The 14,290-nt window shown below is 39.7% G+C and overlaps 1 protein-coding gene across 1 annotated transcript in view; it reads right to left on the bottom strand.

Annotated features, from left to right (window-relative positions):
• Positions 1-366: 366 nt before the first annotated feature.
• The window catches only part of LOC150084454 (diacylglycerol kinase theta-like), a 457,615-nt gene continuing 443,691 nt past the window's right edge, over positions 367-14,290 (bottom strand). Inside the window, exons 22-23 of the mRNA XM_090376240.1 lie at positions 11,052-11,150; positions 367-459 (exon numbers count right to left, since the gene is read on the bottom strand). Of these exons, the coding sequence (XP_090232366.1) occupies positions 367-459; positions 11,052-11,150 (192 nt within the window). The remainder of the gene's footprint in view (positions 460-11,051; positions 11,151-14,290) is intronic.

Genomic DNA, 14,290 nt, shown 5'->3' with positions numbered 1-14,290 from the left:
TAAGAATTTGGACCATCATTTGAACTAATAAATGAGCAAAACATGCAAATGCAGGAATTAAGTCTATAAAAACTAACTGTATTATGTTAACATAATCATTAAAACCATTACTGACAGCAATTCTTCAAATTCTTCAAAGCACATATGAAGCACTTCAAAAGTGGGGGACACAGGGGAAAGAAAATACCATTGAAGTATGAAAGCAAAATTTGTATGGACAAAATATTCTTCACACTGAAATTACTGATGAAATGATTGTGCCAAAGACACCAATTCTGCACTTCTCATAGTCCGAAACAACTCAATAATACATTAACTATTAGTGGCAATAATGTCCTTCAGTTCCTAAAGAGCATCTGAGAATAATTAATACTCATCAGTAGTCTTTTCACCACTCCCTGCTGTTAACACTGGTTCTGTGTTTCTACGTTTCATTTTACTCTTCCTCAGCATTGTGGCCTGAAGAGGAAAAGGATGAGGTAGTTATTGATAGATGCAAAGTATATACAAGGGTAATTCCAAAAGCAATGATTCTAATTATTTTCTGGGAAATGGTTTTTTTACCTCTAGTATGTCCGAAAACAACAAAACACAGAATGAAAAACATTAAACTAAACTATGAATTAATATTGTAAATTAGATCTAATAAAAAAGGCAAAACATGCAAATACATAAATTAAGGATGCCTTTAAAACTAACTAAAACATGGAAAAATAACTGTTCAAGTGTTTTCTCCATATTATCTCCTTGTCCATATAAATTAACTAATTAACTTCAAATTTCAATAGTGACTCAACAAATGTATACAAGTAGTGCTAAAGCATTATTTCCATACATGACAATAAAAATCATATTTAGATTGACCCAAAAGCATTAAACATCTCATATTACCAAGAAAATTACCATAGGTTTTACCTCTGTTTTGCACTACAAATAAAAAATACACCCCTCACAAAGGAGAGGTAAACAATTATTTAATTGTATAGAGTCCCATTACCAGAGATATTTTTTGTTGGTGGTTAACTAGGCATCATCGGTACAGGAACTGAAAAAGTGAAACGTTTCTGTAATATGAGTAATGCCAAAAGGTGTATATGTATTATACTTTTGTGTCAAACAGTCTGTTTATGTTTATTAGCTCCAAATTTATATGGAGCTTAATAATTTCACCTTTTGGCATCTCTCACGCTGGTTTGTGAAGCTTCACTGGATCTCAAAAAAAACTTCATGTTAAAGCTATCTCCACAGTACGGAACTTCATTAGTGCTACCGTCTATCCCACAATCCTCCAGAGAGCAAAATCTGGGCCTCCACAGCTCCCATGAATGTTAAAAAAATCTACTCCTTGGAATTCTGGCTGCTAAATGGGCATCAATTAAACTTTGCCTCCCTCCCCAATAATGTGCCATGCTTATGGCTCAACAACTTCAAACTGGATAGCTTGCCTACAACTATTCAGCAGAGAAGAATCATCTTCACAATGAAAATGTTTGCTAGCATCATCTCAGAGCCAAACATCAGGGAGCAACATTCAGGGCAAGTGCCACCACCTGGACTTGGTCAAAACTCACTGCACTTATTTGTCACTGCAATGGATTCTGAATAATGGACAGGTTTGTACCTAAACAATTTCTCTCCATCATTCTGGAACCAGACTGCTATCTTATAAAAAAGTATCGTAAAACAATTCTTCAGCCTGTTCCTACTTCAATCCAGGAAATCTACAATGAAACAGACAGACCCTTTGAAACCTTTCTGTATTTTATCATTTTTCATTTTTGGATTGTATAATTTACCACTTTCTCAATTTTGTATTGTATAATTCTTATATTTTATTTTATCCATATGTTTTGATTATTATATGGTTGGAAGTTAATCAGGCTGGATGTAAACAGACAGAAAGAACTGCACCAAATGTGGACGAGCACCTTGAGATCATCAGTGCATGATATCATATCACAACACCCAAATTAAAAGGAGACAATGTGGAATTCTGTGGTGTTCTATCAGTGCCAGCAGAGGGTGTCAAACTGTTAATAGCATTTATCAGCTGCTGTCCTTTGATGATGACTGAAGAAATAGTGCCAGCAGGGCGATCAAACAGAGGAATTTACTGTGACTGGGAGGCATAATCCCAAGTGGAAAATCTAGACACGTGATCCAAAAAACCCTTTTGGTTTTTTTCTTTTTTTAAAAAAATTTATTGTGTTAGCAGCCCTTCCAAACTATAGTAACTTTTTTTTTTTTTTTTTTATTTATTTTTTTTTTTATGTAAGCCCCAAAAACGAGAGGTATTAGAACCTATAGTACTTAGTACCGTGCTTGGGTTGGCGGTTGAGAAGATGAAAGAAGATATTTGTTGACATTGGACTTGAACTTCTGTAGACTGTAATTTTCAGGAAATACGTGTGAAGGAACGTTGTTCCAGAAAACGGCAGTTGAACGAATAAATGAGGAAGATGAAAAGTTGGTTCTGTGAGGTTGAAATTGGACAGTAAACGGATGTTGGCTGGTGGCGACGTGTTCAGACAGTTTTGAAAGAGAGAGCAGGAATTGTAGAAGCCAATTCAGAAGAACAGTTCCCATGGAATTATCTGTAGAAGAGGCATGCAGCAGAAACAGTACGTCTATGAGACAGCAAGTAGAGGGACTCTGTTAGAGATTAATCATTAATTAACCTAACTGCCCTCTTCTGAATGGAATCAAGAAGCCTGAGAGAGGTTTTGGGGGCACCACCCCAGATGTGGGAACAATATTCCATGGCAGGGCAGATTTGCGATTTATACAGAGTGAGCAGTTGTTTGGAAGAAAAGTAAAGCCGAGAGCGAAAGAGAAAAACAAGTTTTTTAGATGCGGAGGAAGCAATATTAGTAATGTGCTTGTGCCAAGAGAGATTAGAAGTCAGGGTAATCCCCAAAAAGGGTTGATTTCAACCCTTCTAAAACTCAGGTAATCCCTGAGTTTTAGAAGGGTTGAAATCAACTAAGTTGTCTTTGCTCCACTGGAGAATTACCTGAAGATTGGCATTTAAGGAATTGGTAGCAGATTTTCGAGAAGTTTAAGCTAATTGAACAGGGCAAGGTTTATCAAAATGGAAAGTGGAATGCAATGTGCTATCATCAGCAAAACTATGGATGGGATTTCCAGTCAATGGAAGAAGGTCATTAATATACAAGAGGAAAAGAGTGGGGGAAAGAACTGAACCTTGGGGGACACCGGCATTAGTGGATAAGTTAGAAGATAGAGAGCCATCTACCATCACCCTCAGTGAGCGATCAGAGAGAGAGAGAAAACTGGATAACCAATTACTAAAAACAGTTGGCAAACCATAAGATGGAAGCTTGTTTAGAAGACCTTTATGCCAAACACAATTGAAAGCCTTTGAGATGTCAAGAGCAACTACTTGTGTTTCACCGAAACTTTCCATTGAATTAGAACATAAATAAATAACATAAGCCAGAATATCACCAGTGGATCGACACTGACAGAATCCATACTGGCGATCATTGATCAGACGGAAGGTTTCTAGGTAGTTTAAGAGTTGGCGGTTAATTGATTTCTCCATTACTTTAGAAAGAGTAGAAGTAATTGCAATGGGACGATAATTGGATGGGAGGGATTTGACACCCTTTTTAGGAACTGGCTGGATATGAGCAAATTTCCAAGCAGAAGGCAAAACACCTTTGGAATAAGAAAGTGAAAAAAGGCAGCAAAGAATAGGAGTAAGTTCAGGAGCACAGGTTTTGAGAACAAGTGGAGAAATACCATCGGGACCTGGAGCTTTCTTAGCATCAAGAATCGTCAAAATCCTTTTGACATCCTTTTGACCGAAGACCACAGGAAGCATTGAATGCAGCGTGTTGGGAATGGTGGGAGGAAAGTAACGCCGAGAGCGAAAGAGAAAACAAAGTTTTTTAGATGCTTGATCTAAAAATCAAGCATCTAAAAAATCATTAATACATGAGTTGGAAGAAAAATGGGATGCTAGTAGGTCAGCTTTATCCTTGGCTGAAGTGACAACAGAACCATCTGGTTTGGACAGAGGTTGGAGCAGAGATGGGCAAAAGTTGCGGTCAATAGCTTTGGCAAGAGACCAGAATGCTCGGCTACCATTAGGGCAAGAAGCAAGTTTTCTACTATTAGTCTGTTCAAACTCTAGTTTGAACAGGTTGTTTACAATTGTTGCGAGCTTTGGTGTAGACAGAAAATGAAACTGAAGAATTAGAAACAAGCCAATTACAATATGCAACATTCTTCTCTTGAACAGCCTTAGCAAATTTATTGGAAAACCAAGGTTTAGATAAAGGACAAGATTTTAAAGTGGAGTGTGGGATAAAGGATTCCATTCCTGCAAGAATAATTTCATTGACACGATCTGAGCAAACGTTGACATCAGAAGTTTTGAAACAGTGATCCGACCAAGGAAAAGAAGAAAAGAAATCTCGCAGGTCATCCCATCCCATTTTGCATTCTTGTAATGCCAAACAACACGAGGTTGGGAATAGCCATGAGATAAAGGTTCCATTGGAGAAGAGACAATCACCAAGTTGTGATATGAAGTGCCTAAAGGACCTCTCACTTCGACCATGTACTTAGAAGGGTTGTTTATGAGAAAAAGATCAAGCGTATTGGCTGTATGATTAGGATTGTCTGGTATTCTTGTAGGTAAATGAACAATCTGTGCAAGGTCATTAGTAATTGCAAAAGCCTCAGCATCTCGACCAGCTGGGTCGGTGTGACTAGAAAATGGAAGCCAGCTGGAGTTGTGAACATTAAAATCACCAAGGAAAATTACCTCACTGTTAGTAAAGTTGGACTGGAGAAAGTCAAGTTGCAAAGAGAGGAAGTCAAAGAGCTCCAAGTGATTAGTGGAGTTGGGAGAACGGTAGAGACAACAGATGAATTTGACACAATGAGGTAGAGAGATTTTAAGCCAGAGAAGATCAAAGAGAGGAGATTCCAAATTGCCAAGTCTCTGGCAAGGAATATCAGAACGGACACATGCACAAGTACCACCTTTGAGGTGAAAGGAATCATACAGCGAATAATTGAGGCATCTGAGATGAGCAGTTTTTTTTTTTTTGGATTTGGTTTGGATTTTATTGGCGCATTAGCAACTAAGGCTATAATGCGCCAAGACCAGGTAATATATAAAAATTTAACATCTCAGTGACCTAATGAATTAGGCCACCATATCCAGATCTAATAACAAATATATAAAAAGGATAAATCAATAAAAGAAATAACAATAACATATAAATTTTAAATACGATTAAAAACCTTTATTGCTTTCAAAAAGCTAAAAATAGCAGACATATTGTCATTGTCGGATAAAATCTGACTGAGTGTATATGGCTCAGTCAGATGGTTAAAAGCGGTAAAACGGATATTGCTAAAATCTGGACAGTCAACTAAAATTCTTTACTTATGTAACTAAAGTTCTTTACTTATGTAAACTCTAGAAGGAAGGGGATGAATCAGATTGGTCCACTTGAGATCGATGGGTCAACTGTTGATGACCCTGCTCGGGTAGCTAACAAACTAAATGAATATTTTGCATCGACATTCACACATGAGGAGTTATTCAGCGAGGGGAATGCCAGAGGTGTATTCAACTCTAGCAGTAAGCTAGAGAATCTTGTAATAACTGAGAGCAAAGTGGAGGAGAAATTGTTGAAGATAAACACAAGAAAGGCACCTGGGGTGGATGGGATCTATCCAGTTATATTAAAGGAGGCAGCAAAGGAGGTAAGCAAACCCTTAGCCATAATTATGAGAGCTTCCTTGGACTCAGGGGAGGTACCCATTGACTGGAGATGTGCAAATGTGACCCCAATTCACAAAGGGGGATCAAAGGCTGACACAAGTAATTATAGACCTGTGAGTTTAACTTCTGTTCCCGGAAAATTAATGGAGGCACTGGTGAAAGAAGCACTGCAGGATCATCTAGACAAGACTTCAGTTATAGCTAGGACACAGCATGGTTTTGTTAAGGGGAAGTCTTGCCTGACCAATTTGATTGGATACTATGATGCAGTCACAAAAGAACTGGATGCAGGGAATAACTTTGATATTATATACTTGGATCTTAGAAAGGCTTTTGATACTGTTGCACATGGAAGACTGCTGCACAAATTGGAGCAGTGTGGCATTGGAGGCAAGTTGCTGCTATGGATAAAGGGGTGGTTGAGGGGGAGAAGACAGAGAGTGGTAATCAATGGACACTGCTCATCGTGGACTAATGTTATTAGTGGAGTCCCTCAGGGTTCAGTATTGGGGCCTTTATTGTTTTCTGTATTTATAAATGATATTGATGATGGTATATCAGGCTTAATGTCCAAGTTTGCAGACGATACGAAGGTTGGCAGGGTTGTCAAGGACACTACTGACACTATGCTGCTGCAACAGGATTTGGAAAGGTTGAGCAGATGGGCTTCGAGGTGGCAAATGAAGTTTAACATTGACAAATGTAAAGTACTACATATGGGAAACAGCAACCCCAGAGCAACGTATCAACTCTGTGGTACTACACTGACAGTGGTAGAGAATGAAAGGGACCTGGGGGTGGTGGTGCAGGCAGATATGAAGTTCTCTGAGCAGTGCAGACGAGCTGCAAGAGTAGCTCATGGTGTATTGTCAATGATATATAGGAATTTTTCTAGCAGGGATAAGGAGGTGATTATTCCCTTGTATAAGGCAATGGTCAGGCCACACCTAGAGTACTGTATACAGGCCTGGAGGCCTCATTTCAGGAAGGATGTAGAGCTGCTGGAACGAGTACAGAGAAGGGCAACTAGATTGGTGAATGGGACAAAGGGGTTCTCTTACGAAGAAAGGCTTAAGTTTTGCAAATTACAGTGTCTGGAAACTAGGCACCAGCGGGGTGATCTGATAGAGGTGTACAAAGCCTTGAATGGTTTGAGCATGCTCAATGCTGATGTGATTCTTCCTCTAGCTCAGAAAAATCACCTGAGAGGGCATAAATTCAAATTGAGGAAAGACAGATGTAGGATAGATGTGCGGAAATTTGCCTTTAGCCAGCAGGTGGTTGGTGGGTGGAACAGACTTCCATCCCTTGTCGTGGAGGTTGATAGCCTAAATAAGTTTAAGGCTCAGCTGGACAGGTATTTCGAACGAACAGAGGGGTGAAGTGGAAGTGGTTATTTTTATTTATTTATGTTACTTTTTTTTTTTTTTTTTTTTTTCGGCTGATGCTGCATAAGCTTGCTTTCTTGCATCAAATGCCTCTACTAATGCTAATGCTAATGCTAATGCTAAAATGTGTCTAATAGATAAAATTGTGCCACAGGACTCACACATAGGAGGGTCATCAGCCCTCAGCAAAAAAGAATGAGTCAAATGACTATGTCCTATGCGGGTCTGGGCAAGAACAACTTCCTCCTTACAATTCCTGCGCAGACTAGACAGCCACGGTTCAATTACAGGCTTTATAAGATATAGTTTATTCCCAGTCTGTCTATTCCATGAATCCTGCCATTAGGAGTGTATCTTTTCGTGTATTATTTGCCTGTAGTCTGTATAGGGGACTGACGGACAGCGATTATTATTGGAAATTGCTGATTTGGCTGCGGTGTCAGCCAAATCATTTCCCCTAATCCCAATGTGGCTGGAGATGAGCAGTAGTTGAATCAACCGATAACTGAGATTCTGTCAGAAAAAGTACATGGGGTTTAGCAGACTGCATGTGGAAATCATTGAGATTAGAATTGAGACCATGTATATTTGTGAAATGAATTATGAAGTGTTTGGAAGGTTTAGAACTTTTCGCAGATAAGCTTGCTCTATTAGTTTGACAATTCATGGTGTATTCAATAGTAAGAAAAAGTGGGTGGGACATGCTGTATGAAGTAATGAAATTTTTGGATATGGCGTGCACGTGGTAAGAATATACCCAGATCCTTGATATAACGTGGCCTTGACAATGCCCCCCGCATACACACTACTTGGACTCCCTCCAGTCACTATCTGGCAGAGTAGAGGTAGCAAGATTATACACTAGCTGATCCGGAAGCCTCCTAGAGAGTTACCAATAGGTTCGGCCCGGTGTACTAACTAGCAGCTGGCCTGCAAACCCTGAGCTGTACCCTCGAAATGTAAGGAATATTGGATCTCGCCGCAATGTTCGTCATAACCTCAAAAGTCATCAATCATACTGCATGATGGAAGAGATGGGGAAGGGTTGACCGGAACTTAGCTCTAGAGACTAAACATGGGTTCCACCACTTCAAGCCTCCAATAAGCAAAGTGGTGGTATTGCACCGGTTGATGAGAGTCATCTACTACCTGGTAACAAAGAGGGGCGGCATTCCTCCGTGTGGTGTGGGCACCACACCTCGACCCCTGCTTACATTGGTTCACACCTGGGTGGTCACCCACCATGTACTTGTGCATGGAGGTTATACCCAGGATTACTAATAGTCCCACCATCGTGAAGGTGCAAGCAGAGGATTTGGCTGTCACAGACCATCCGGACTTCGTCGAAATTAGGTCCACTTGACTTGAATGTCACCCGACTATCAGTTCCATCAGCATTTTAGACTGCCAGGTAGCAAGTACAGCTTGTCTGGCATATCTGAGAGAATGTCTGTGACAACCTCAAGGAAGATGTAGCTGTCTGCTTTTTATGACAGATTGTTTATAACAGTCCGGTTTCAATTTTTCTTTTCTGGGAAATGTGGGATATCCTGAGTCATTGCTATTTTTATTATTTTTTTTTTTTTCTGTTTATACTCCGGGACGACCAAACGGTCAGAGGAGTTCCCATGATAGATTGAATACAAGAAACAGCACCATATTCAGTAGTAATGGGCTTGAACCCTGGTCACTCAAGGCACGTGTACTTAGGCACCCGCACACCTGACCACTAGGCTACGGCAGCCTAAATATCATCCATATCATCTTCTGCATGTATTTCAAGCAGTTCTAGAAATACATGCAGTTCAACAATCACACTTCTTGACCGTTAGTATCATCTGTATCAATGTTTGTTAGGCATGATTATTTCGTCTCAACAGGATACGATTTTTTTCAAATTTTCTGCTACTTGACAATGTGGACTCTGGTATGGAATTGTGAGTGGCATATTATTGCTTTGGTCTACTAAGTTCGGTTAAGATGGGTGCTGGACTGGGAGTACTGATGGAGTCCAGTCTGAGATTGATATTTTTGGAGAGATGGACACTTCTATCTGACATGCCACTGATTCATGCCTGTGGATGGTAGAAGCAAAGTGTGTTTTAGCATACTTAAATTGACCTGTTTTCTCACTTCTTGGTAAGAGACTATTTTCAATTTTATATTTTTGTATTTTTTTTCCTAACTTCCAGGCCCCAATGGCTATATGGTCAGAAGAACAACGGTACACAACACTACCCATCCGTCCACTCCCCACACACTTTTTAAATCTCTGGCCTTCACAGAGTTCTGTGCTACACAGAGTACACAGCGTGGAGATGGGGGAAACCTCTGATGCCATGAGACAACTAACACACTTTGCACTTAGTTTATAATCTTTGGAGTAAGCTGGTTGGTTGCCACTACAATTAGGACACTGTGCTGTTGGTGCCTTGCATTGGCGCCTCCATAGCCAGGTGGGCAGGAGCAGCAGTGCGTAGCACACGCTTCCTGATTAGACCGGGGTTCGAGCCTGTGATCACCAAATACGGAGGATGCGGAAGGTCAGGGAATGACCACCGCATATCCCCAGCCTGGATAAAGGCTGAGGGTTGGGGTCAGGAAGGGCATCCAGCGATAAAAATTTCATGCGTAAATAGTAAAAAAAATGCTGACCTCATATATATAATGGGAAAAAGGCAAGGAGAAAAAAAAAGAAAAAAAAGGGTGTTGGTGCCTTGCATTCTGCTTGTGTGCGAGTTTTGCACTCACAGTTTGGACATGTAGCATCTCCATGCTGTCTGAGAATACCCAAATTTTTGACATTTATAACATCTAAGCAGATTTGGATTATATGGCCAAATGTGGCAGTTCAAGTAACCTGCTTCGACAAAACCCGGTAAATTTGGTCTACTGAAAGTCAAGATTATGTTTCTTATGGGAGTTAAGTTGCCATCTTTTCTGATCATGATTCGTTTTGCATGAGAGATGGTTTGATATTTTAGTTCCTGGACTATTTCTTCCTCAGAAATGTTTAATAGATCCCATTCCCTTGGAAGAATTCAGTGTGTTATGTGGGGTGACTTGAATTGGAATTCCATTTAAAGAAGTTAGCTGTAATAATAACTCAGAATGTCTTGAGTAAGATGTCTCTATTAGTAAATCTCCTGATTGGAGACATTTCTAGGTATCTCTGGATGATGAAAGGGGAGAGCTTGCTCACAGGTTGGGATGAAAAAGAATGCACTATGAGGAACGTTGGAGATTCCTGCTTCCTTGTATCCTTTTTAAGTCTCTTTGGAAGAGACTTAAAAAGGACAAAAGAGTCTCTTTGGAAGAGACATGTTCGGTGTCACTGTCATGTTGAAAGCTCTTTGGCTCTAAAAGTGGAAATACAACAGTTTCCATTTGTGCTCCCTTTAGCCTTGAGGGATGGATTTTCCCCCAGGTTACCTGCCACGTGAAGGCAGGAGCAGTTCTTGAAATACATGCACCAGTGACCAAGCGGTTATTGAAGTCAGGAGAGTGGTTAGTATTTGATATGTAGACTAGAAAAGTAAGGTGGATTCCCTTTCTGGATTCTTACTTCTGACTTTCATGTACAGAATCACTTGAAGTAAACGAAAGAGAAGAAAATCATACAAGAAAAGAAATAAAACTATATCATTTCCTAAGAGCACTCTATAAATCACATGAGAAAAATGCTTGGCACTCAGCGCGGCACATCTACAGTGTTAGCTCTGCTTACATGATGAAGAGAGCCAAGGCCACTTGATGGCAGGTCTGTATTTCATATTGTTGAATATCAGTATTTATACTGTTCATGGATTCTAATTCATAAAAAAGTAAGCTTTCAGCTAGATCATAAAAAGCAGAACATAGTAATATAAGAAACATAAATCAATAAATATACTCACCTTAAGGGCAGATCTGAGCACCACAACTTCTCCAGGACTTTGAACCCATGGTTCACCATCTACCTGTACTGGCATTTCTGTATTCAGCCTGATTCGTAACTACATGAGGAAAATAAGAAGCATCAAAAATACTTAGAAGAAAATTCATTTCTGATGTAGACACAAATTTAACTCTTCAGCCTTTGATATTAGGAAAAGTGCATGCCCTTTTCCTAATATCAAAGAGCAATCCTATGTTTAAAATTATAAACTTTGTAATTTCATTCTTTATTTTAACAATTATAATAGATACAAGTGTGAATAACTATTTTAAACTGAAAACATATTTAAAATTTTTTAAATAGAAGTGCCTACAGACACAATCTGTGTAGAGCACACTTCTTGCATAATTCTAAATAGATGGATTATATGAATAGATACACAATGCACTCTGTGACCAGTCAGTATTTTTGGAATAAAAGCAAGAAGTAATTTAAAACTGTGCTCTTTGGATATTATTCTTTATCTTAACAATATCCTCTGGGGGAGCTTAATCAGATACATTGGGTTCAATTCCTATCTGTGACTAGTAGAATTCTTCAGCTCTCATATATTTTTTGAGTGGAATGTGGCTAAGTAATATAAATATATTAAAAGAAGGAATGAAGCACTTTTAACCTAAGTGACATATAAATATTTGTTGGAAGTTATGTAACAGACAGAAATCAAATGGTCTATGTTATGTTCCTAACATTTCTTTAGTTATAGCTGTTACTGCTCCTTCACGATTACAAAGAAAAAAATGGCCAAAGGTTTCGTATACATAAGAGCATTGGGTTAAACTCATTCAGAGGCTACAGGTTCATCAAACCTCTGGCCATTCTCTGGCCTTTATAATGGCAAAGTAGCAAAGAGAGCAATAGTTAATGTAGTGATAAAAACATATACAAAATGTCTCAATTCCATCTGGTTTTGGTAGGAACATACCACAAAATGTCCAATTCCCATTTGGTTTAGGGAGGAACCCACCACAAAACATCTGATTTTCACCTGTATTTAATTTCCAACTGGATATAAACAGATATGTACATCTCACATTGGCTAAAAGTGCTTCATTCCTTCTTTTAATCTGTTAGGCCTCTTTGATCAGGGTTTTAACTACAGCCAGAGATATTGGAATTACAAGAATATTAACTTATTTTCCAATTATTCTAATTTTAGAAAGCTAGATAAGGTTAATTTTAAGCTAAATCATTATTTTCTATAAAATAATTCTAATAAATTCCATTTTGAGTTATTGGTATGAATGACCACATATGAATTTCAGTAAATGGGCATAGTTTTTTATTTCAATGCAATAGATGAAATAATCTGATAATTAACACTAACTCTGAATTATGAATTTGAGTTGATGAGTCAATAAATGTAGATATTGTAGGGATATTGGAGATGTTGTGTCACTAAGACATAAGGGATGCAGAATTTGAATATGGGGAGTACAATGTTTACAAAAAGGACAGACAGGACAGGAGAGGAGTGGGATCATGCCCTTGGTTAAAAAGCATATTAAGCCTAAGGCAGTGCATCCAGTCAACATGGGTGGCCAGTGCAATGTTGAGTCAGTTGGGTGTGACATAAGCACTGGGAAAACGAAATTTAGAGGAGTGTGTCATAGGCTTAATGATTGGGAGAGATGTATAACGAAAAAGTGATCAGACATACAGAGCAGGCCAGTAAATCAGAATGTCGTATAACAGGGATTTTAACTTTTCAGATATTGACTGAAATTTGTAGATTGGTCACTCACGCACTTACAAGAGCTTTGTGGATTTATTGGATGACTGTTTCCTACAGCAGCATGTTAGAGAGGTAACAAGAGAAAGCAATACACTTATTATTATTATTGCTGCTCTTATATTATTTCTCCCTGATTGGGGGTTCCACCTCGTGATGGGTATTGCTATCAAGTGCACAGGGTGGTTGTTGTTATGTCTGATGTTACTGTTGGTCGAGGAACTCTGACAATCCTATAGGTGTTCAGAATTCCGGCTTTCTGGAGTTCCTTATAGGTGTTTGCTGGGAGACCTATTGCTGCTAGGCTGTTATGTAGGGTCTTTGGCGCCATACCTGTGGTTGACACGATGATCAGGATGGTCGTTACTTGTTGCATACACCACACCTCTTCGATCTCTGGCTTAGGTTTGTGTACTTTCTGATTTTTTCCCCATGCATTTTCTGCAGGTTGCCAGTGTTGGGTACCGCTATGTCAATCAGATAGGTAGCCTTTTCCTTCTTGTCCACAAGGGTTATGTCTGGTCTGTTGTGCAGGATTGTCCTATCTGTTATTATAGCATGGTCCCAGTACAGCTTGTGGGTTGGGGTCTCTAGTAATGCCTGGGGTCTGTACTTGTAGCACAGTACACTTTCTTTGATCAACTGGTATTTCTTTGCTAGCTTCTGGCTACCTGGTCATGTCTATGAGTGTACTCAGTCTGGGTGATCACCTTGCATTCGGCAGTGATGTGTTGGATCATTTCTGAGGCCAGGTGGCATCATCAACATGTATCATCACTCCGGGCTCCTTGGCGATGTATTTTCTATAGTTCCTAGTGCTGATTACCTGGTCTTCGATGGCGAGCATGAATCCTTCAGTCTCGGGGAAGAGCATCCCACTCGTGAGCCATGCATTGGAAGCAATTTTATCTATGTGACCTGATGGAGATCATTGTAGTGTGTCTTCTCTGCCTATCTTTCTAGCTTCATTTATACCTCCTGGTTGGCAGGGGGACTCCTCGCTTAGTTTGAGTGGGGTATACCACTTGTCTATCTTCCTTATGGCCTGGTGGAGTGCTGCTGTGTGTTTCTGGAAGTAATCCTTCAGGTTAACTATCGCTGTCTTCTGTTGCTCGATGAGGTCTATCAGACCCCTTCCTTCTTCCCGGACAATTGTCAGTCTCTCCATGGCAGCTCTCAGGTGGTGTTGGCGGCTCTTGGTCATCATTGTCCTTGTCTTTCTTATGATATCCTCCAGCTTGGTGTTAGTCCAATCTATGACCACAAAGGAGTATGTTAGCACTGGGACTGCATAGGTGTTTATGGCTTTAACTGTGTTCCCTCCATTCAGCTTTGCTTTCAGCAGGCTTCTGAGTCTGTGATGGTATTTTTCGGTCAGGCAGGCCTTAATTTCCTTGTGCTGTAACTGCTGAGCCTGCATCATCCCCAAGTATTTGTAGGTCTCTCCCTCTGCCATGGCTTCGATC

This window comes from Mastigoproctus giganteus, chromosome 6 (assembly GCF_048544385.1).
Source record: "Mastigoproctus giganteus isolate SK-2022 chromosome 6, ASM4854438v1, whole genome shotgun sequence".
Classification (NCBI taxonomy): Eukaryota; Metazoa; Arthropoda; class Arachnida; order Uropygi; family Thelyphonidae; genus Mastigoproctus; species Mastigoproctus giganteus.
Note: the sequence above shows the minus strand (reverse complement) of the source record. Positions and strands in the feature narration are given on the sequence as shown.